Source organism: Trachurus japonicus, chromosome 14, assembly GCF_045865225.1.
Source record: "Trachurus japonicus isolate A0001 chromosome 14, Traja_1.0".
Lineage (NCBI taxonomy): Eukaryota > Metazoa > Chordata > Actinopteri > Carangiformes > Carangidae > Trachurus > Trachurus japonicus.
The window spans coordinates 3,744,099-3,769,024 of NC_140920.1; the positions used below are offsets into that span (position 1 = coordinate 3,744,099).

The 24,926-nt window shown below is 40.9% G+C and overlaps 1 protein-coding gene across 1 annotated transcript; it reads right to left on the minus strand.

Moving 5' to 3' along the window:
* Positions 1-649: 649 nt before the first annotated feature.
* On the minus strand, positions 650-24,320 carry LOC146974045 (uncharacterized). The gene is made up of 3 exons (XM_085797129.1): positions 23,805-24,320; positions 6,223-6,349; positions 650-4,210 (listed from the first exon to the last, which is right to left on the minus strand). Exons 1-3 carry the CDS (start codon positions 24,096-24,098, stop codon positions 2,454-2,456), a joined length of 2,178 nt encoding a protein of 725 aa, XP_085653255.1. The 5' UTR covers positions 24,099-24,320; the 3' UTR covers positions 650-2,453.
* Positions 24,321-24,926: the final 606 nt, after the last annotated feature.

Below are 24,926 nucleotides of genomic sequence, written 5' to 3' on the forward strand. Positions count from 1 at the left end.
GATTATCTATTTTATATTGCAGGATCCCTTTTCACAGTTACAACTAACTAACAAAGTGTAACTTATAATGAATGGGTGAGCAGTTCACAAAGGGATGTCAGCAACTGTGTTACAGCTGGAGAGCTAAAAGACCAATCAACAACAAGGATCTCCAATAAACTGATCGATACCTGTGATTATTTTGAGGGTGGCAGCTGACAACATATCAATGTAAACAGTACAACCAATATCTGATCATTTTATATAATAATTTGATCTGGCAAGTCAAACATTTCAACTATTAAGATTTTGAAAGTGGATAATTGTTAGTTAGGAAACAAATGTTGGATGATGGTGGGTGGGTTCACTATTTGGCAAACAACAGGTCACTTTTTTATGTCTTTTAACATCTTAAAAATGATTTATAAAGTGTTCACAAGTTGATTGATAATCAATATAATGGTAGTCTTATTGTGAAATGGTAACAGAGAGGAATGTCAAGTCTTTAACTCCTTCCCTTTTGTCACATCTCGTGTGTGTGTTCTCAATACACGCACAGCCATTTGGTTCACACCTAGCTGGTATAGCGCCTACCATGATGGGATGGATGGGATGGATCCACTGGTTTAGGTGGTATGTTAAAGAAACACACATCTTTATTTTGTTTTTATTTATTGTATTTTTGAGGGTATTTCTTTTCTCGTTTTTTTTAAACACTTGATTTTCATACACTGCATTTTAACAAACACATTTCATACAAAACGAAGCGAACAGTGAGTTGGCTGGTGCATGTTAAATGATAACAGCCTAACTGTCAAATACTCAAAGTGACATTGTAACGTTTTAATACATTCTTTGGGTAGGTGAATTTGTATTAGTCCGCAGGTGCCCTTTTATTAATATCAAAACAGTAGAAACTAAATAAATTGCTACTGAACCTTTTATGTGCATCCTTCAAGAATAATTAGTTGTTCTGAAAGTACAACGTTAAAGTTGTTTCTTCTTCTTCATTTGTGTCTGCTGCTACAGTTAAAATGACAAAATTGGAGTTCAATTTGGTTGATTCATTCGTTTTGGTGGAAAATGCATCCAAATATTCAGGCACTTTGTACTGTAGTAACAATCCACTTCGTCACAACTACTCATTTTATCTACTGTAGTTACAATCTGACATTTATTCCTACACATAATATACTTAAGAGCTGTGTGTATATGAAGAAAAACAAGTAGGAAACATTGATTTTTGGTTGTTTGTCAAAAGTTAACCTCCTGTTTAATTACAGTATGATTAATAAATCCTGTAATAACAGGTACGGATCATTTTTGCCAAATGTAGGGATGCAACAATATATTTCCAATGTACACAACAAAATGAAGGATGACAAAGTTCTTAAACATGCATTAGACTTTTTTACTGATGTGCAAAGCATTAAAGTATTAATGTAACTAAAGTATTAACAATGTTCTTAGTGTCAGAGTACAAGTAAGTTGCTTTTCAAAGAACTTTCTCGCACTTTCTTTTAGTTATGAACAAAAATTAAATGTCAGGACAGTTTGCTTTTCTCCACAGAGAGGAAAAACACTTTTGAATTTTAAGTTTAGGTGTGATGCCAAAATCTACACAGAATTGAAAATAAATAAGTAAAAATAAATTTAATTCAAAATTAATACTGTTTTCACCATCATCGTGGCAATACTGAAAAAACTTGATATTTAAAAATTCACAATTTTATATTATACAAACATAATAACTCCCGACACATTTTTTCAGCATTATTACATTGTCTTCATTTCAGTCATAGTACGACTCTGCTCTGATGACACTGTTGGCAGCTGTAATAATAATGACACTGCTACATTTGGTTTGTTTTCAGCTGCTAATTCCTGACAGCACGAGCCTGAGCTCTGCAGCATGGCAGTCTCCTTTCTTCTCTTAGCATTTCTGTGCATGAGATTGATCTTTATTTATCTAGGATATGCTAATGATTTCATTTTACCAACATGAAGTTACTCATTAACAGATGCCATTTGTCAGGTTGGAACGTGATTTGTCGAATTTAAGTTTGGAGTTTGGACTTGTAACATGCTACGCAAAAAAATATATGTCACCGAAAACTAAAGTCAGCATGGACTATGATGTACTCTCTCTCAGTGGGTGTGTGCATATGGATGTGTGTGGATATTCACGGATCAATGTGGACAAATTAAGAGTACCCTTTGTCAAAGCGCAAGTCATTCATATAAGACTTTAAGAAAAGCGTAACACTTCCTATACAGTTTTACATCTCATATTTAAACAAAAAGGCTGATATGGTGATCTCCATTTCCTTCATTGCTTGTTAAGGCTGATCTAGCGTCATCCAATCAGTCATCACCATCCATGTTCACCATTATTCACAGTTTGTGGTCTATCATTTACATTGTCCGAAGCTCTGCAACTCCTCAATTCCTTCTGCTGGACCAGTTTTCCCACTTTACACGGTGGTCATGACTTTCAGCGAACCAGTGCGGAAGCGCAGGATCTTCTTCTTAAGAGCGTGTGAGGCTTTAATCTTAACAAAAGCCTTGGGCTGCAAAGATGCCCCGGACGGGACGGGAGGTGACGGGAGGGAGAGCTGCGGCGGCAGTTGTTGAGGCCAAACCAGACCGCCGCTCTCATCCGAGTCACTGGACAACGTGCTGGAATCTGGAGAGTCGGCTTCGCTCATGCTGGACTCGGACTCGCCCTGCCCCGGGTGGGAGTAGTCCTCGCTGGGCTTATTACACAGCGGCACCTGATCCCTGTCTAAGTGGTAGGTCTCCATGTGCGGTGGGTGATGGTGCTGTGAGTGGTGGTTGTGGTTGCGGTGCGGGTAGGCGCACGACGTCGACGCATGCGTAGCGCGAGTTTTGCGCGTACGCCTCGCACAGTGGTCCCTTTGGTTCGAAGCCGACGATCCTTGCGCCGACGCCTGCATGGGCATGGGCGGCTGGTCGGCTTCGTCTTGGCTGAGCTCGAGGCTCGACTGCCAGCGCCGATAGCTACTACCGCTCCCTTGCTGCTGCTGTTGCTGCTGCTGTTGCTGTTGCTGCTGCTGCTGCTGCTGCTTCTTGCTCTTGGATTGACTGCTGCGACTCCCCCTTCCACCGCTTCCACTTCCGCCCCCGTCTCTTTCTACGGTGTTGTACTTGCGCTCCGGGACCCTTTGGAGGCTGTTCTCCGACTGCGACCTACAAGCCTTCTTCCCGGGCTTCCTGCTTCCGGCGCCGCCGCTTCTGTCTTCGTTCATGCGACACTTCTTTGGGCCGCCTCGGCATTTGGACGACGGTTGGATCTGAGATGCTGTTGTCGGCTGCTGATCTTCGTGATGATGATGGCCTCTTTCCGGGGAAAACATGCCTCGGTTGGTCGGTTTGGGCACCACCCCGGCGGCTCCCTTGTGCGGGTTCGGGTGGTGATGGGCGTAAGCTCTGGTGGAGGCTCGGCAGGGCTGAGCTGGAATATACTCCGCGTTAACCAGCTGCTCCTCGGGAGAAGGCGGCTGGTGAGGCTTCGACAGGGCTGGAGGGGAATGGTAGTTGTTGAAGTGTTGGGGTGAATCTGGCTCGCTGTTGCTCGAGTCCTGATGAGCTTGCATCACGCTGCAAGACGGATAGTCTGGCGAGGCCGAGTGGGAGCTGGTAACCATGGATGTCTGCCTCGGCTTGTAGTAAATCCCTGGTTGATGCTTGACGCTCTGCTGGGGGTGGTACGGCGGTGGGGCATCTTCATTGAACTCGATCCCTATATACCGTTCTTGGTCCAGTTTACGGCAAGTTTGCGGGGCGGTTACCTCCGAACACTGCGGCGGTTGAGTTGAGACCACTTGAACGGACACTTGCTTCGGTGACGGTTTCTCTTCCTTGTGGCATAAACTACTCTGCCTCACCACGCCGACGGTCCGAGCATCGTGTGCAAGGCTGGTGCGGGGCTTTGAGGGACGCGAGGGCAAAGCTCGGCGCTGAATCAGGCCGATGATATAAGTCTCAACCTTTTGGGTCTGTTGATAATCATCCTGGCTTGGATCGACATCCCTCGTCATCTCCTCGAACGTATCGATAAGCATGGCCTGTCTGGTCGGTTCTGACAACCAGACAGAGTCTCCTGTGTCCGCCGCCTCTCCTGTGGCCTCGTGGGCTGAATGGGAACGTGGGACCACCGACTGGTGACTTGGCTCTGCTGGTCCATTTTGCTTGCTGACCAGGATGTCCCCTAACAAACAGAAGGCAGAAGAAATGATAAGGATCATTTTTGCTGTTACCACTTCAATAAGAGTTAAAGGGATAGTTCACCCAAAATTCAAATTTCACTCATTATCTACTCACCCTCATGTGGACTAAGGGCTGGGAGAAGTTTCAGAGTCTTCCGTGGCTTCTCTGAGTTACAGGCGGTCTCGGCGTAGCAGTGCATGTCCATATAACGGTTGCAAATGGATACAAACTGTCTTCGTAACAAAAAGACACACCAAAAAACATCCAAATACCTCCATGCTGCTCGTATGTAATGTCCGTCTTGTATTGAAGCCCCGAAATGCGAAATTGTCCCCCCAAAAATTAAATACGTCTATTTTTCAAGCTTGTTTGTAGCGGAAGCTTCTCTTCCCAGTTCGTCCAAACTTGACGAACCAGGAAGAGGAGCTTTGAGAAGCTTCTGCTACAAAACAAGCTTCAATACAAGAGGGACATTACATACGAGCAGCATGGAGGTATTTGGATGTTTTTTGGTGTGTCTTTTTGTTACGAAGACAGTTGGTATCCATTTGCAACCGTTATATGGACATGCACTGCTACGCCGAGACCCCCTGTAACTCAGAGAAGCCACGGAGGACTCTGAAACTTCTCCCAGCCCTTAGTCAACATGAGGGTGAGTAGATAATGAGTGAAATTTCAATTTTGGGTGAACTATCCCTTTAGACAAGATCCCACATCCCCTCTAGTCTTCTATAACTGTACGCATAAAGAGGTTTTTTGAATGAGAGGTCTGATTGTTCAATGTGAGATCTTCATCTGAGAACAATATTCACCCAGCAATATGTTTTCCCAATAGCCTTACACCTACAATCGATGTACTGTAATAATAACATGTTTAAATGTCCAACTTTGACCACACCAAAGAATATCTAAAGGCATTCAAAAGGCCTTTCAACATCATTGCGGTGTCGGAAACATGGATTAATGAAGATAAAGGCATGGACTTTATGCTAAGAAAGAAAAATTGTGATGAAATTAATGATAATTCTGAATGGTAATTGGGGCGCTGATAAGCTTTATGCTTCTCCCGTTTTCCCTTTCGGTCATGTGCTTGTATTGTGTAACTGAAATTGTGTGTGATGAAGTCTGATTAAATTAATATGTCCGAAATAAATAAATGAATAAAATAGTTTACAAATTAGGACCACTGCAATTGGAAGGCAGCAACTGTAGAGACAAATCATGTATCTTTTAATATATCTAAATGTGTTTTGGCAAGTATCGCTTACATAGGCTGTTTCCAAAATGTGAATGATGTGTAATAATGGCAGTGATGATGTAATAATGGGTAACGAGCACAAGATGGTCTCTTATGTTCAGTTTGCACAAACATAAAGTTTGTTTTATAGCCATTATAAATCAGAAATTATGTCTGTTATTGAAAAAGACACAAAGATACATAATTATTCAAAATATCTTTATATGGTTCTGAAAAATAAACATTACCATTTGGTGAACTGCATTTTATCTGTCACGTGTAATCATCTGCATGTTCCACAAAATAATGCCCCAGGGTCGTGACTTGGTGCGCAACAACAATTCATTTTCTTTCAGTCTACTCAAACATGCATTTTTAAACTTTTTGAGGTCAGACACAAATGTAGTTCAATGATTCAGAATTAGATTTGTGCCTCAGCTACTTTATAAACATGAAGTCTGGGCTTAGATGTGACAGAAGGCTGCTTCGCCACCAAGGACGTGTAATAGATTTGTTTTCTTGATGTTTTGTTTGCCAAACCCTAAAGAGCATACTTAATGGTTTACAGCAGAGAGAACAAATCACTGGTGTTGCTAATGACTTTTTCCCTCTGCACGACTTCTATGTTTTGGTCCATCATGCAGCATGGAGGTCACCCAGGCTCTTATATGAAGCCAGTCAGTCAGTATTAGAAAAAAAATATAGCATTTATAACAGTAATGCAATCACAGGAATTTGCATGCATTTGCTTTGCAGTGCAGAGATGATGATTTTACCTGAGCTGAGTCGCCTGCCCTGTGGATCAGCAGGAGATTCTGCTGCTTTGACCTCGGTATTCACCTTCAGCTCTGCCACCTGCTGTTCTAAAGATGAGTTTATACCGCATGGAGCACACTGGAGACTCTGAAACACAGAGAGGAAGAGAGACACAGAGCACAAGTCAAGAGTTTGAACTCTCTCAAGGGCACGATCACAACACCTCACTGAACATGCACACAAGAGCCACGGTTTCTATTCAGAGGTCCCCTCTTTTGCTGTATTCCTTTCAGTTCTCTGCACTTCAACACTTCAACACCACACACTCGGTGCTTGTCCACAATTTAATCCTTGTACTGTAGCACATTATGTGTGAATATTAATTCCCATACAAAGAGGGTTGGTAAAATATCAGTTTTGCTTCTAATTTGAATTTATTAAAGGATAGCCCCTTGAGGTGTAACATCTCATTTTCAAGGGGGTCCCTGAACAAACAACCGTATATGGTTAAAGGGATAGTTCACCCAAATTTCACTCATTATCTACTCACCCTCATGTGGACTTTCTCTGAGTTACAGGGGGTCCGTGCAGCAGTATTTGTCCATATAATGGTTGTGAATGGATACCAACTTTCTTCGTCCAAAAATACAGACATCTTGCTCCATACTGCTCGCCTGTAATGTCCCTCTTGTATTGAAGCCCCGACATGAGAAATTGTTCCGCCGGTCAGTGCAAATCACGTGAGATTTGCACTGCAAATCACGTGAGATTTGCACTGACACAGGAAGAGCAGTGAACTGAGACACTGGGAGCTTCCGCTACAAACAAGCTTAAAACATTGAGCAATTTGTTTTTCGGAACAATTTCTCATGTCGGGCTTCAATACAAGAGGGACATTACAGACGAGCAGCATGGAGGTATTTGGATGTTTTTTGGTGTGTATTTTTGGACGAAGAAAGTTGGTATCCATTGACAACCATTATATGGCCAAATACTGCTGCGCGGATCCCCCCGTAACTCAGAGAAGCCACGGAGGACTCTGAAACTTCTCACAGCTCTTGGTTGACATGAGGGTGAGTAGATAAAGAGTACAATTTGAATTTTGGGTGAATTATCCCTTTAAGGACAGTAAAATATCAACAAGTTTTCTTGTTATTGTCCCTTTTGTCCTTGCATCTACACCCCAAACTGCAAAGGGACAATTATGTGAATACATGTAATAAACAAGTCCACATTTCAGCTCTCTGTTGATCCCCCAGGATGAGTGGTCGGGACAGAGAGAGCAATGACCTTCGCATTCACAGACAGCTATGACCACAAGCACTTATTATCAAAACACTGGAACAATAACACCCACCACCCCACTCACAGACAGTGAGTCAGAGTGAAACATCCAAATCTAAGCTGAGGGGTAGGAACAAACTCTGTTATCTAGGAGATAGGGTTCGACCGGAGACATTGGAGGGATAAATGAAGGAAAATTAACAATCCTGGAGAGAAATATTGGTACTGAAGGAAAAATTTGAAGCAAAGAGTGACACAAAGACATCAGATAACACCTGAGATAGAGCAGTTAGTTGGTCACCTGTTTCTATAGAAACCCTCACATGGTTAACTGAACCCACATGTTTCATATTTGAGACACTTCCACAAATTCCAAAAACTATTAACTGCAGAAAAAACTCTGTTAAATCTCTCCCTATGGTTTATTAATTCAATGTTTTTATAGCAGCACTTTCCGGCAAAAAGTCTGTGGTGAACCGATAATAAGTAGTCATTAGAGTTTGTTTTGTGGTACAGCTACTATTTGTCAAAAAATGAGACAACTCAGCAAATCCTGCTAAGAAAATGTTAAATATAAACTCAGCAAGAAAATGTGCATCATCCACCTCACACTTCAGTTTGCAGAGTGCCAGCATCCAGTTTCAGTAAAAACAGGAGGGGCTGGGAAGCTGCTCCAAACTTCACATCCAGTTTTCCAAACACCTCTGAAGCCATTTAAAAGAAACAGCCATACTAGTCCACATAGGATCTTCTTCTGGAGGACAGCCAGAGTGACCTTCAGGTTCTTGGTCATCTCTCTGATCGGGGTCTTTTCTACACCGAGTGCTCCATTTGCCTGGGTGGCCTTCCCTGGAAAGAGTCCTGGTTGTTCCGCGCTCCTTCCATTGGTGACCACTGAGCTTTCGGGAACCTTCAGTGCAACAAGAAAATGTTTTTGTAGCCTTCCCCAGATCTGAGCCTCAACCCAGTCCTGTCTCTGATCTCTGCAGGCAGTCTCTTCCTCCTCATGACCTGCTTTTTTTTTGCTCCTATATGCAAGACTATTTAGACAGATTTGAGTGCTGAGCTGATACAAGTACAACAGGCTGCTGCTCTGTTGTCTCACATGAATGTCATGACTGAGGAGAATCATTAAGCTAAAGGAATCTAATGCACTTAAAGAGTCTGTTTATTTCATGTTGCAGACTTCACGTGAAAAATAGTAGCTGAAAATAGGAGGAACGTCCACATCGGTCCTCTTTCTTTTACCATTCACACCATAAAATAAGTTAGATAACTTGCATCACAAGACTCCTCAACATACAGGAGCATTAGACTCTGTGTGTGTGTGTGTGTGTGCATGCTTGCATGCAAAATTAAGCTGGGCTTATGTCAGGCATGCACTGTATAAAAGGGCCTGTGTGTGGGTTAAAGCATCTACTTATGTGAGACCACTGGCTCAATGGCCGCTTGTTTCCCTCCCATGAGTGCACGTTCATGCACACATGCTCATGTCTATGCAAAGACTGACATGCAGTTCTCCATGAATGCACACACTTGTGCGTGCACACACACTCTCCCTCAGTGCTATTGAAGCCAAATCTACAGTTGGACCACCAATGGTTCTGCAGGGGTCAAACTTTAAAGCCGTGGTCCCAGTCTGAGTCCCAGACAATTAGCACTCTGTGTAGCCTAATTGACAAGTTTGTGTGCAGAGTTTGCAACATTTGCCATCGTCCCTTTAATATGTTTTTTTTTCTTGATTATCCAGTTAGTCCGTTAAGTTTACAAAAAAATATTCCCTAATGCCTCTGCAATCATCTAAAACCTTGGCCTAATATGAACAGCGCTTTGAGAGTTTGTCATTACACTGGCATCTCTGACAAATGCCTCCTGAGCACAACACACATTCCACACACACACACACACAAGCTGCCTCTTTTCACAGGAATGCATCTGACAACAGTGCAGCTACTTATTTTGACAACAGATTTGTTTTGTCATTTTCTCCGCATGATGTGCTGTGATTACACAGTCATATGGTGATTTCATGTTTAAACACGCCCAGCGAAGATGAACAAGATAAAAATCCTAAAGCCATAAAATTGAAAATAGGAATGTAAGGGTGTGATAAAATTTGAAATGAGGCAACACAGACAAACAGATAAACAATGTGTCTGGTATGTGGTAGGAGCCTGATTTTCCCAGTTACACAAGATTATTGTTGTTAGATGATTTGTGTGTAGGAGGAGGATGAACAGTTGTTACAGATTAAGAATTGATTTTTTAAGACAAGAAAAATGTTTATGAGCTCTCTTACTGAAACTTATATAATCATAATAGCGATTGGATAGTGTTTCCATGGCTGCAGCAATAATCACATTATTGAGCTACAGTTGTTATAACTGGAGGCTTAGACATTTCCTTGTACACCGAGTGCTTGTATTATTGTTGGCTGCAGTTTCTCTATGTTCTTTTAATCTGCAGCAATACAGGAAACCCAGCCAGACTCGCTCTCTCGTGATTCATATCAGTTTCTGCTCTGCTCCTGTTAAAACAGTCATATACAGGACCTAACTACACATATCAGCTTTTTGCTTATTTTAAAGGGATACGCCAACTTTTTTTTTTCCGTGTCTTGCCTCACTCCCGAGTCCATGACCAGCAGATAGACACCATCCTTTCGACTGTGCGTGCAGTAACGAGGGAGATAGAGCCGTATCGCCTGTAATTAGCTTAGCTCAAACGCTGGAAGTGTATGGGTAGTGTTAGCCTGCCTCCACCTAAAGTCATCTGAGAAACTCTTCAGCAACTCTAAAAGGAAACCGGCGGGCCGATCTTCGTCTCAGAGCTGACAAAACTCTCCGGTAAGGCATCTTGAGCGGTCAAATGCCGCTAACGGGACGAGATCGGTCAAAACGGAGGGTTCAAGCAAAGACGGTTTATTTTGGTTCAAGCTAGCTACATCGAGGGTAGGTTAGCTTCCTGTTTCAAAGTAAAAGCACAAATTCTATCGTCATGGTTTTCTGTATGTAAAGGGCAATGGGTGTTTTATTTTGTGAAAGTAACCGGAAGTGCGTTGGTCACAACGGCTAGCTTGAGTAGCGCCGAATTCGTCCGAACAAAATTGTAAACAGCTGGTATTTAGACAAATTAACGACACACTGCTGATCTAAACGGCTACTTTCTTGCCTAAAAATGTTTGAAATGTTGATAAAGTGATATATTTACAGAGTTTAGAGCTAAAATGAAATCAGCTTCTGACTGCTGATTTCGGCTCGGGTAGGAGGCAGGCTAACACTACCTATACACTTCCAGCGTTTGAGCTAAGCTAATTACAGGCGATACGGCTCTATCTCCATGGTTACTGCACGCACAGTTGAAAGGATGGTGTCTATCTGCTGGTCATGGACTCGGGAGTGAGGCAAGACACGAAAAAAAAATGTTGCCGTATCCCTTTAAGTAATGATATTCAGTGACAACAATTTTTCATGCTTTAAACTGACATTTTAAAAAACTAAATCAGTGCACAAGGGGTGGCTGAATGGACTAGTAGCCTACAACGTTTTTCTTTAAAATCAGAACAGAAAATATATAATATGGTTCCCTGTTCAATTGCGTGGACAGTGTTTTCTACAGTATATCTACCACTGGGGCTTGATAATATTATATCTTCAGCTAACAAACAACCATGAAATGAATGATCCATGGGTCCAGCTCAGGTTTCACACCGAGTTTTAAAGAGGCATTTGGCAGCTGTTGTTGTGCCTTATACAGTCAAAAAGCATTTGAAGTGGAACTAAAGCAGCTCAGACAGAAGACCTATGGAGGAACGTGATCGGGCTGTGGAGGCCTTGGTATCTGCTGCCAAGATGCCAGCTGTAAAGCTCAGCACCAACGCTGCCCAGGCCCCACACTCACTCACTCGGTGATTGTGGGTTTCAGCTGATAGTTTATTAGAATCAGATGGAGCTGTTTATGAAATGGAGCTGGTTCTTCTCGATACTGATTAGCACAGGAAATCCCCTTGGAGACATCATTGGTGTTTTCTTTCCGTTGTTTAAAACCAGACAATGAACACATAGGGGCTTTACTGCCATAAGACATACTGTATTATTGATACTGTGGCCTTTTTTTTCTCTCTCTCTCTCTTAAGAACATGGATTGAGTTGTGCTGTGATTGATATGTTTTTTCCATTGTACTGTATCGCATTTTGTTATCATTATGTTGTAACTGGATTTCCTTAGGATTTTCTCTGGTGCCATGAAATAGATTTATCTGGAGACGATGTTTACATAATTAACACAATCCATCACTTTCAGGATAAACGGTACTCTATAAAGAATGTGTCTGGATAATAATATTATTATTATTATAAAGACCAGTTTATTCCAGAGCCATTTGCGAAACATAAAAGTGGCGGATCTCACTGCTGAGTTTCTGAGCGTACTGTACATATACATTCCTCTTTCTTTGCTACCACCCACCGACCATAGCGGGATGTTGTAGCTTCCATGACAAGTTGGCCACACAGCTGGTCTGAACCATGTAAACACTTGCAGTATGTTGGATGACAGCACAAACACATTCACCACCACCACCACTACCACCATACCAAATGTGCACACGTGCTCGGCCCAGCAGAGCCACCATGTTTGACTTCTGGCTGCTGCAGCAGTTGGACAATTCAACAGCAGCTGCTTGCCGAGGAGGGGAGAGTGTTTCTGCAAGCCTTACTTTCTTCATCTTGTTTTACCAGCTGCTCCGCTGTTTGAAGAGGAAACTCCTCACTCGTGATCCTGCGCTTCCTTTTATTGCTTCACTATCTCACGTAATTTCACTGACCAGCATCTTATTCATTTCAAGTTCCAGATTCATACCTGGTGCTAACATTTTTTTAGTTAAGTTAGTTTATTTATTCATTTGGTTGATTAAAATAAGAAGAGACTGGCAAAATGCATAGATTGGTCAGTAATACATGCAACCAAAAGGTGTAGGCTGAAGCAATAGCTTATTATGCCTACCCTAAGATTTACATTTACATTTCCAGCCCTGAAGAAATGTTTACTAGATCTCAGAAGAGAATTAATTGTATATATGTGTGTGCTCGCACGTGTATGTATAAATACATATATCTTTGTTCTATCTTGTGCTTTTTTTTTTTTTACTGTCTTTGTCCCATCTCTTTTTCCCCCTATTATTATTACTTTTTTTCTCTCTCTCTCTTTTCTGTTGCCATGAACTTTTTTTTTTTTTTCTTTTGATGCTTTTCACTACAAATTGCATACATTTTTGCAGGAATGCTCCAATGGCTAAAAAGATGTGTATTGGAAAATGAACTAATGACTTGCGCAATCCTGCAATAAAGTATATATAAAAAAGATTTAAATTTACATAGTGAAAATAAAGAGCATTAGGTCATCTCACTCCTTTTAACATCATTAGCTAAGATAAGACACTATGCATTCATTTTGATGCACAGATGTTGGCCTGTACAGTCCATTCAGTACTGCAAGTATGTACGTATATGTGAGTGTGGGTGTATGCATATGTATATGGTCTATTTATGCATTAATGCACATACTGATGTTAAAGGCAAAAACAATGACTGCAGATACAGGAAAAACATGATTTAAAGAGGCACTAATTATAATTGGGTACGATAAGGTTTGTTGTGATTAATGTTATTTAGAATGTGAGGATATATACAGTAGTAATGATAGAGTAAAGAATGGGATGGAGACACACACACACACACACACACACACACACACACACACACACACACACACACACACACACACACACACAGGCACAGTGAATGAACTTTTGAATGTGGCCTCTGATTAGTACCTTGACATACAGGAGGCCACAGTGAAGGTTGTACTGCTTCTCCAGCTGCTGTCAGCTGTCACATGCTTGTCAGCAGCTCCTGCTGAGGAATAAATACACCTACTCCATCATCACGCATTCTTTCTCTGCCTGGCTCTGTTTGTCCTGCATCACAGACACACACACACACACACACACACACACACACACATACTGACAGGCATACAGGGGAGAACTACGTTTTAACTTAGTCTCAAGAGGTGGTGAGTTGTGTGTCACATGAAAACACATGAACATTGTAAATTTTCCCCTGTGATAGAGTTTGAAAAAACAAAGAGGGTCATCACAAGAGAGACATACACACTGCAAAAACCCCAAATCTTAACAAGAATACTTGTCTTATTTCTAGTCAAAATGTCATTTCTAGTCAAAACAAATCTCATTATACTTAAAATAAGACTCATCACATTAAAAAGTAACTTGTTTTTAGACACTTTTTACTTCTTTCAAGCATTTTCACTTGAAATAAGTAGAACATTTTGATAGTGGAGCAAGTTTTTCTTTCTAATTACAAGCACAAAAAACTTTCACTGGCAGATTTTTCTACTTATGTCAAGTGAAATTTTGTTTGAAACAAGTGAAAATTATCTTAAAACAAGTTAATTTTTTTAAGCAATGAGTCTTATTTTAAGTGGAAAGAGATTAGTTTTGACTAGAAATTAGACATTTTGACCAGAAATAAGACAAATATTCTTGGAAAGATTTTGAGTTTTTGCAGTGCAGTAACATTAGGGAGCCTCACATCCTGAGGTCCTTCCCCTCTGGTCAAAAGAGTTGCCAACTTTGCGCTTTGTCATCAATGGAAAAGGGTACAATCAACACTGACTCAAAAGTGACACTGCAACAGGGATATAACAGGGGTATAGGCTCAGACAAACACTGTAAACACACCAGTCTCCTGTTCACCACAGTGCTGTTAAACCAGAAACGTTGGCTAAATAAGCTGAGCTGGGGGGTGGGAGCGGTGAAAGAGTGAGCACAAACCCACAATAAGTTGTAAAAACACAATAACCAAGTGAAGCATCTCCCATGCTGTCCAACCTGGGGATGGGACGGGGTTATGATGTGACGTGACCGCTGACTCTTTCCCTCCTGCACTGCAAAAACTCAAAATCTTTGCAAGAATATTTGTCGTATTTCTTGTCAAAATGTCTCATTTCTGCTTGTAATAAGGAAGAAAACTTGTGTCACTATCAGATTTTTCTACTTATTCCAAGTGAATATGTTTGAAAGAAGTAAAAAGTGTCTAAAAACAAGCTACTTTTTTATGTGATGAGTCTTATTTTAAGTATAATGAGATTAGTTTTGATTAGAAATTACATTTTGACTAGAAATAAGACAAATATTCTTGGTAAGATTTTGAGTTTTTGCAGTGTGTGGGTGCATTTCAATGATGGACAAATGTTAAATCTATATTTAATATATGCTTTACAAAGGTGGTTTCTCAGGCTGTTTGACAAAGGAAAAAATGGCAAAACTATATAAACAAAATTATGGAATACATTTTTCGCATTCAAGTCGCGGGCGCCATTCTCCAGGGAGAGAGGGCAGACTGCTAAAACCAGAGGCAGACTTCTGGAAATCTGTCATCAGGTTTAATTGGAGTGATATTGTGAGAGGAGAAAACTCGGCTTTAATCACATCACATCAGTCAATGGAATGTTTTGTTGACTTTTCTAAGAAAAAATCAGCTGTCCCTACCGCTGCCTCCTGGGAGGCCCAACAGATGCAGGTCCTGTCTCCCCCATCCCCTTAACCCTTCCAGTGTGCCATCAAGGAGGTTCATTTCTTTTCTTTTTTTTATTGCTTATAAAAAATAAAGAAGATTAAATCCTTTTCAATTATGAGATTTCACACACTAATTAAATTTCCACATGGCCAGTAATATGCTAAAGAACTGCCTGTACTGGAAGCTGGACACAGTTTGAAGCATAGAGTGACTCAGTCTGTACTGAAGTGAAAGTAAACTACTAATACATTTAAATCATATACGGACAAGACTCTGTATGTCTCCACAGCTCAGATAAAGTTGTTGTGTGTGTTAAGTGGAGTGTGCAGTTCATTTCAGTCAACAAAGTTGTAGTTAGTGGAATTTGGTCATGAGAGTTATGATGATATAATTAGCGTACATGTATTATAGAGGGTCTCAGTACTGCTACATGGTGAATTCCTCGCGTGTCTGTAAAGTGTTGCATTTCAGTGTTGTCGTAGTATATGGTGCTGAGGTCGATGTGATGACTTTTCACAGGGGCCAAAGAGTCCCTGGTGCCCCCCGCCCCCCCTAACCCCTATACCAATCATACCATAAAGGGATAGTTCAACATTTTGGCAAATTGGCTCATTGACATAATTCCTATAGTTTTAGGAGTGGGTTCGTAACCTTTAATTGTCGGTGCAAGCTATTTTTAGAACGGCAGAGCAGAGCCGTGAGCTGCTCAGAGCTACGCTACGGAGGCTCATGGGATTTCTTGGTTTCCCTCATCAAACTCATCAAGTACACAATCCAACAACTCCACAACGCTCCGGTGGACAAGTTGTGACCTGCACATTCACCACGCTATGAGATAATAACACAACGTTACCAGACAGAGTTGTTTTAGAGGGAAATTCATGCAAAACCGCTGATGCATGTTGCCTCCAGGGACAGTTTTTCATCAAGCAGTCTCTGCATTTACCTCTAAAACGACTCTGTCTGGTAACGTTGTGTTATTATCTCATAGCGTGGTGAATGTGCAGGTCACAACTTGTCCACCAGAGCGTTTTGGAGTTGTTGGATTGTGTATTTGATGAGTTTGATGAGGGAAACCAAGAAATCCCATGAGCCTCCGTAGCGTAGCTCTGAGCAGCTCACGGCTCTGCTCCGCCGTTCTAAAAACACCTTGCACCGACAATTAAAGGTAACGGACCTACTCCTAAAACTATAGGGATTATGGCAATGGGCCAATTTGCCAAAATGTTGAACTATCCCTTTAATCTTCATGCGGTGAATGTTCGGTATGTACAGTACTATACACACCTGATACCTGCTAGCTCCATGCCCATACCTACCTATACTCTCCTATACTTCCTGACTGACTGCCAGGTATCTCTGAGCAGAACATGGACGGACACCCTGAGGTGTGATGATGCATTCCTTTTAGAGGAAGCAGAGATAAAAAACGGATTAACAAGCAGCTGCTAATGACTCTAAAGGAGCTGTGGCTGAAGTCACACAGGCCCTTCTATCAGCAGCAGGCGGCCGCCCCGCTGTGACAGTCGGTTAACCTCTAGACCTCTCCGCCAACCTACATGGAAATACATATAGAGGAGGAATATCAATGAGATGAGATGGGATAAAAATGGAAAGAGAGTCGCTGCTGTTGGACAGATGGACTACAGTACACTGAAAGCAGACGTTCACTCACCCACAAGATATTTACCCCCCTCCCAGCCCCAACCCCCTCCTTCTGATGGCCTCACATCTCTCTCTCTGCTCCAGATACTCTCCCTTGAAAATTCAGTCTGACTTTATAACTTTATTGTTTCAATGTTTTCATTTACATTTAACTTGTCTTATATATTTGCTGTAATTTATGGCTGAACTCTACAAGTTTTATGTTTTATATTTTAATGATTTCCAAATCCATTAGAGATAAATGTGAGTCTAATTGTATATTTGCCTGGGTATCGGGACAAGAGATCTTTATTCACTGTAATTATTTAATGACAAAATGAGGTTATTTAGGAGCTTGTCTTCAAAGTAAGACTGGGAACGCACTATAAATGCATTGCGTGTGCACCGTGACTGCATAACATCTTGGGTTTTCATCCTGGCACACACATTAATGGGTTAGAGCAGTTAGAACATTTAAATCTACCGTTACGATAGCCTACACTCCCTCAGTGGTTACAGCGCAAACTGTCACAGTTTTAAGTTAAGTGGGCTGTATAAGTTATTTTCATTCCATGTAGATCATAAACTCTGAAACGTATAGGACCAACTCTTTGACATTGTATGAGAAATGTAAATGTTATAGTTGTTTTTGTTCCCAAAGAAACTGCAGCTCCTTTTTACACTGCAAAAACTCAAAATCTTTCCAAGAATATTTGTCTTATTTCTGGTCAAAATGTCTCATCTCTAGTCAAAGCTAATCTCTTTCCACTCATCACCTTAAAAATTAACTTGTTTTTAGATAATTTTCACTTGTTTCAAACTAATTTTCACTTGAAATAAGTAGAAAAATCTGCCAGTGAAAGCAAGTTTTTGTGCTTGTAATAAGGAAGAAAAACTTGCTCCACTATCAGATTTTTCCACTTATTTTAAGTAAAAATATGCTTGAAAGAAGTAAAAAGGGTCTAAAAACAAGCTATTGCTATTTTTTTATGTGATGAGTCTTATTTTAAGTATAATGAGATTTGTTTTGACTAGAAATGACATTTTGACTAGAAATAAGACAAATATTCTTGGTAAGATTTAAGAATTTTTGCAGTGTAACAAGGCAGTCTCTTGCCTGTTGACTGTTTTAATATGGCAGCGATGTTGATATATCTCTATGGACACAACATCTACAGTAACCATGACTCATTGACTGGATGGATGGATGGATGGATGGATGGATGGATGAGAAACAGTATGTTAAATGCCCGTTTAAATGCTGAAATCAAACATAATATACAGAATCCCACATGTAACCAGGGTGTGAGGTCACTTTCAGCCCAACCAGCTGCTGCCTCAGCAGAAATCCAGACCCGTCAGACCAGCTACATTTTTCCACTCTTCAACTGTCCAGTTCTGATGAGCCGATGCCCACTGCTGTCTCAGGTTTCTGTTCTTGGCTGAGACAAGTGGAATCTGACATGTTCCTCTACTTGTTGTTAGCCCATCCACCTCAAGGCTGGATGATGACGATGCTTTTTTTTCTCTCTCTCACCACAGCTGTAAAGAGTGGTTACCTGAGTGACCGTATAGCCTCTCTCTGTCTGTTCTCCTCAGTCCTCCCTCATCAATGACGGATTTTCATCCTCAGAGCTACTTCTGTTATGTTTGTTTTTGGCGTCCATACTGTAAATGGGTTTTTCATTTATATATTAAAGATACCCTGAGAAGTTTGCTTTCGGTTATAAAAGAGTCTCATATTAATGTGGATGAATCTACATTACCCACACTTGTTAATGGGTCCATTTTTGATGAATATATCATTTTGTCTTTATAGTTACTTTGATATTATTATTTAGTGGTCGACTCGCCCAGCATTTCCTGGTTTCCTGGTTTCCTGGACGGGCCATGGGAATAACGCCGCCGGATCACTAGTTGGCATCGTTTATGGTCGGAACTACGACGGTATCTGATCGTCTTCGAACCTCCGACTTTCGTTCTTGATCAATGAAAACATTCTTGGCAAATGTTTTTACTTTCGCCGGTCCAAGAATTTCACCGTGCTCATGGGAAATGTAGTGTGAAAACACTTCGCTTTCCGAAAGTCCTTGTAGTCACTTAATTTATTTATTTATTTTCCCTTTGTTTTTGTTTTGCCAAAGTAGGTTCATTGTCTGCTTGTTGACGCTGACATACTCCTGTCTGTTCTGTACCGTATGTGTCTTGGTGGATTGCAAAAGCAGAATTGCCCTTTCAATAAATAGATTGATAAAGTTAGTTGAATTGAATTGAATTGAAAAGCTCTAGACCCTGTTGTGTGTGAAAATCCAGGACATCGGTAGTTTCAGAAACACTGAAACTGGCCCATCTGACCCCAACAATCTCGCCGCAGTCAAAGTTACTGAGATCACATTTTTTCCCCATTCCAAAGCACTGACCCGCTGAAGGTCAGTGACTGAAATCAAGTAGGCAGACAGGATCCAATAAGCAGGGACTGTCAGGAGAGGACACAGTGGTGCCTTTTTGGAAATAAAAAACACATTTAGCCATTGATAAATCCCTCTACTTTCAGGAAGAAACAGTGGAAGTGGAAAAACAACTGTCTCACTGCAAAAACTAAAAATCTTTCCAAGAATATTTGTCTCATTTCTTGTCAAAATGTCTCATTTCTAGTCAAAACTAAACTCTTTTCACTTAAAATAAGACTCATCGCCTAAAAATTCACTAGTTTTTAGATCATTTTCACTTGTTTCAAACAAGTGAAAATCTGCTTGAAAGAAGTAAAAAGTGTCTTAAAACAAGCTACTTTTTAATGTGATTAGTCCTATTTTAATTATAATGAGATTTGTTTTGACTAGAAATGGCATTCTGACTAGAAATAAGACAAATATTCTTGGTAAGATTTTGAGTTTTTGCAGTGCTGTCAGTCAGGTTCACTTGATGGACGAGAAGAAGCAAGGGAGAGAAAATGGTGAAGAGGCTTTCTGCAAAAACACCAAGCATCACGGTACATACATGAATGAAAAAGTCCAGAGCAGCAGAGCAGCAGCCTGCCCTAAATATTAAATGATTATGGGTCTCAAGTCATAGCCAGGAATTTGAAGCTGGCCTTGGTGGGCCTTGGAAACCACAGCGCCGTCTCCGAGGGTGTAGCCTGATGATGGCGAACCTGGTTCTCTTCCAGCCCGTCTGAGTGGCTATTTGCTTCTGTTAATAATTTGAAGTGGATGGGTTTACCCCAGTTTTGTGTTTTTTTTAAGTCTTAAAAGATTTCATCGGGGTGCAGTAGCCATAGTGACTTCCTCAAGTTTCAGATGGTTGCCTGGTTACCACCACACAGCGACAAGACTCCGGGAAGTGATTGTGCTGCAGCTGCGAGACGTCACAGTACTACAGTACAGTACAGTACAGTACATATTTCCATTCCCACAACCACAAATGACGGTTTTTCCATTTATGATTGAGTAAACAAACGAGCTACAATGTGTTAATCTGTGACTTGTGGGAGTGTCTGACTGTGTTTTGTTTTTTTTCTCCATTGGATTTGGATGTAGAGTATAACCGTTTTCCTGTCTTTAAAGCTACAGTAAAGCACTAGTTAAAGACGTATCAAACTGGTTTTCATTTGAGACGGGTTTGCAAAACAGATTTCTCAGCCTCAGCATCACAGTTGACAACAAAATATATGGGATCTTTGTTAGCAATTATAGCAGAAACACACTTCTATCTTATGCTTATGATGCTTCTCTGTGCAGGGTCAGATAGAGTCTGTCTCAAATTAAGCAGCCTACATTAAAAAGAAGGTAAAGAGGAAAGACAACAGTGAGAAAAACCTGCGTCATTAAAGCAACTGACTATGATACAGACTCGAACAATGTGATTACCAATCCTTTAAGTGCTGACGCCGGGGAACTATTTCTTCACTCTCAAGTCTCAAGGCAACAGTAAAAGTTAAAAATATAAAGTTTTATCAGTTCCCTATCTCTGGTGGTGTCAGTCAGTCTTAACAGCAACAGCAATTCAAGTTTCCATTATATCAGTCCAAATGAACAACCTCTGAGCCACTGAATTAGATGGCTTGTGTCATGGTTTGAACAACAATAGTCTTGATAAAATGGTGGGAAAAACTTGATGTGAAAAGTTTGCTAACACTGGTCTCCATGAGAACTGTCATACGGAGCCCCTGAAAGGATGTAAGGGGAAAAAATGATGGATGAAAAAAGAAAAAGACGGACCTTTAATGAGATCTCGCAAAGTGTTTTTTCACACAGTTTGGTTTGTTAGAAATGGCAGAGACATGTAGTTATGATACAGGATGCTTTGGTGCCTAAATACTATATGTAGATAGTAACAGTATCTTGCAAAAGTCCCAATGTCCCTTTAGGCGCTCTGTACTATCACAGCGTTTGAATGTTAGTGTTAAATTACCTTTCTGTAGCTCTAACCTACAGTCCAGAACATCTGTCTTCCCCTCTGGCAGTGACCGTAATTACACAAACTGTGGAAGAAATTCCCACAGTTCGTTGTTTCCGGTAGAGTAAATGTAAAAGCTACGATGCCAACCTGTCCAAGAGCAGTTAAGATAGACAACATCTATGTTTCTCCTCTATCCAACCACTCCAGTGTCGGTCCTTTGCTGTCGATGATTGATTTCTTTTTCAGGCTGATGAACAAAGGAGTTGCTTTTTCAACTGAACCATCACCATCAGTTTTTCTTGGGCACTTTCAACATTTTTCAACCCTGATACACACATAGCTGCTCTATCACCAGCGCTACAGTTGCTCTGTCTGACTGACACCATGTAAACACATCCTGAGGCTAGGATGAACCAAAAATAAATAAATCATTCCAAAGATTTTTAAAAAAAAATGTCATGCCTTGCAACTGAAGAATATGATTTTTAAGCAGTTGCTTGTAGTGCCACAATGCTTGGATATGGATTTTGGTTATTGCACCTGATAATGTTGGGATTTTTGACAATAGTTTGATTACTGTAACTCTTCATGCACTGCAAAAACTCAAAATCTTTCCAAGAATATTTGTTTTACTTCTTGTCAAAATGTCAAATTTCTAGTCAAAACTAATCTCTTTTCTCTTAAAATAAGACTCATCACCTAAAAATGAACTTGTTTTTAGATCATTTTCATTTGTTTCAAACAAACTTTCACTTGAAATAAGTAGAAAAATCTGCCAGTGAAAGCAAGTTTTTTGTGCTTGTAATAAGAAAGAAAAACTTGCTCCACTATCAGATTTTTCTACTTATTTCAAGTGAAAATATGTTTGAAAGAAGTAAAAAGTGTCTAAAAACAAGCTACTTTTTAATGTGATGAGTCTTATTTTAAGTATAATGAGACGTTTTGACTAGAAATAAGACAAATGTCCTTGGTAAGATTTTGAGTTTTTGCAGTGTGCACTTCCCTGTGACTCTCATGCAACACAATGCAATACACAGAAAGTTCCTACATACACACAAATTTTCAACTTGGAAACTTCAGCATGTTGTACTGTATATGTACTGTGTTGCAAACCGGACACATGATAAACATCTGAGAAATGATGCAGCTGTCTGTCTGGTGCTAATTTGAGCCAACAGAACAGAAGTCCCCAATGCACAGTCTGGGAGATTAGCCACAGATAAGAGATGTAAAACCACAGTTTGCTATATGGACTCTACAGAGCTGATAGACTCAGAGTCAGAAGGCTTGAAACTCAACAAACATTCAACTCCAGCTTTAAAGGACCCCCCGTGGTGTTTTATATACTAATTGTTAAACTGCAGTCAACATAAATGTTACAGTTCATAAAATCTTCTTAATGTTGTTGACAAATGTTATAAAGAAACTTATAAAATGGATTTCTTTTCCACTAACAATCACACAGTCTACTACTTGGGTCTTTTTTTTTTTTGTTCTTTCTCTCACGGCAGCTCCAACATTGTTTCCACTATTCATATGTTTTGGAATTCATTCTTCAGTGACTTCTGGCCAGTTACAGCGCTGGCTCGCTGGCTGGGCCTTCACCAACGCTGCTAGACTCACTTGATCTTCTGAATATTTTTGTCAGGAGAAACAAATTCATCTGTTTTTTCTTTTTCTTTTTTTTCCCTTTTCTCTCTTTTCTCTTTTTTTAAGTGGACAGTCTGATGGTGCTCAGAGCCCAGAGCCAGAGACAGTGGGGAGTGAGTGAGTGGGGAGCAGCTCATCTTTTATCTGCTGCATCCTTTCTTCAGGAAAACATTTGTCTCACTGTGGCTACACAAAGCTGACAGACTGCAGGCTCCCCTACCCCGGAGGACAACTGGTGCTATTCTGGATCATGTCAGCTTCATTTTATGCTCGCATTTGTTTCACATTTACAACAATTTACAACATTTTTTAGTGAGGACTTAACTGTGTGTCCTTTGTTTTGTGGCTGTTGGCTTTTGTATAATTAAATGTAAAGTCATGTAAAAAGTATCCAGACATGTACTATAGTTTTCAGTCCAACAATAATAACACTGTTATTTTGTTTAATCTTTGGCAGCCATATGTAATCTAATGCTATCCAAACTTCTCTACTGAGGCCTGTCTTTTGGATTTGTGAGCATCATCTGCTGAGGACATTAAGTAGATGGGGAAAAAAAGAAGGCTCTACAGGTAGGCTGTTGCAACCTAAAAAAAAAGAGATACTTTATACTGTTTCTACCAAATATGGAAAACAGTTCATCTGAAAACACTTACGTTGATTTAGAAATTGATTTCAAAAAAAGTCCCAAATGAGTAATGCAGTGAAGAGTGAGGTGGTCTTCATGAGAAAAACAGGGACACTCAGCTCAGGCAGGGAAATGTTAACCCTTTAGTTTAAAGCAGATCTATGTCAGCTCACACTCATTTTATATAGGTCATATCTGACAACACCCTTACTGTATGATAACACCAAACCTTATCAAGCTGCATGCAGGCAGGATCTGTTGCCAAACAAGAACTCACATCTCATTATGTGCCAAGTTTTGGAAACAGATGGGACAGACAGACAAGCAACTAAGACACTGATTTCAACCAACTTTACCATCAAAGAACCACCAACAAACAAAAAAACAAACACAACTTACAGTTTGGAGCCCCAGGCCATACTCTTCGGACGCGTAGCCGCTCGGTGCGTCCATGGCGCAGCTCGCCGACCGCAGCGCTCCCCACGGCGGCCGGCCGGGAGCAGCAGGAGCGTCGCCGAGGCACAAGGCGCTCAGCACTCTGCATTCTTGCCTCTGTTTGAGCAGCTCCAGCTCGCACAACCCGGCCAGACTCGCCTCCAGCCGCTCCTTATTTCGACTACGCTCCGCTTTCATGGGCAAAGAAAACGCTGGGAACATGACTCCAAAAGAGCCCGGTAGCTCCTGTAAAGACATTGTTTTCCCTCCTTCCTTCCACACACTTTCCCAACAAAGGGAGAATAAGAAAGAAAGAGAGAAATCCACTGCAGGCAAGAGTCGCTCTTCTTATTATTCTCTGGCAAACTACAGTGAAGCGGCATCTGCTGTCGGCTCCTGCTGAACTCACCACCGTCGGACTGTTGGAGCCAGCCCCCCCTCCCCTCTCCTCTCCTCCCAACTGCCCCCCACTCCCACTCCAGCATGAGCTCTGCAGCCTCTCTCTCTCTCCGTGGCTCAGACACCCACTATCGACTGCACAAGGACACTGTTATCTTATACTAGTCTAATGGTAAGATCAATAAAATACAAATCAATGAAAAAAAAAGAAAAAAAAGTAGGCCTATTTAACTAGCCTACATACATAAATTACTCCCCACTAATGTAATTAAAGAGTGGTGCGTTCGTGTTCATCAGGAATCAGCGGGACTGTGTTTCATTTCTATGTATTGTTTTCATCAACAGCTGCATTTATGTTCATGGTCTGTATAGAAACATACAGATGCACTGAAATAAGTGCAGGATATAGGATCTGCATTATGCAAATCTAGAACATTATAGATGATATAAGTAAATACTGTCTGTGTACACTCACCTGTGGCACGTGAGTCCAGGAGATGTTGGTAAACATTGAACTGAATGTGAACAATAAACAATAAATGCCATTTTTCTCTGGGTTTTGGGGAATGTTGTCTACAGCTGTAGAATTACAGCCAAGCACGCCACCCAGTGGTGATGACTGTGAACAGGCCAAAGGAGCTATAGGCTGCCACATTAGACATAGACAAACAAATAAAAACTATTCAA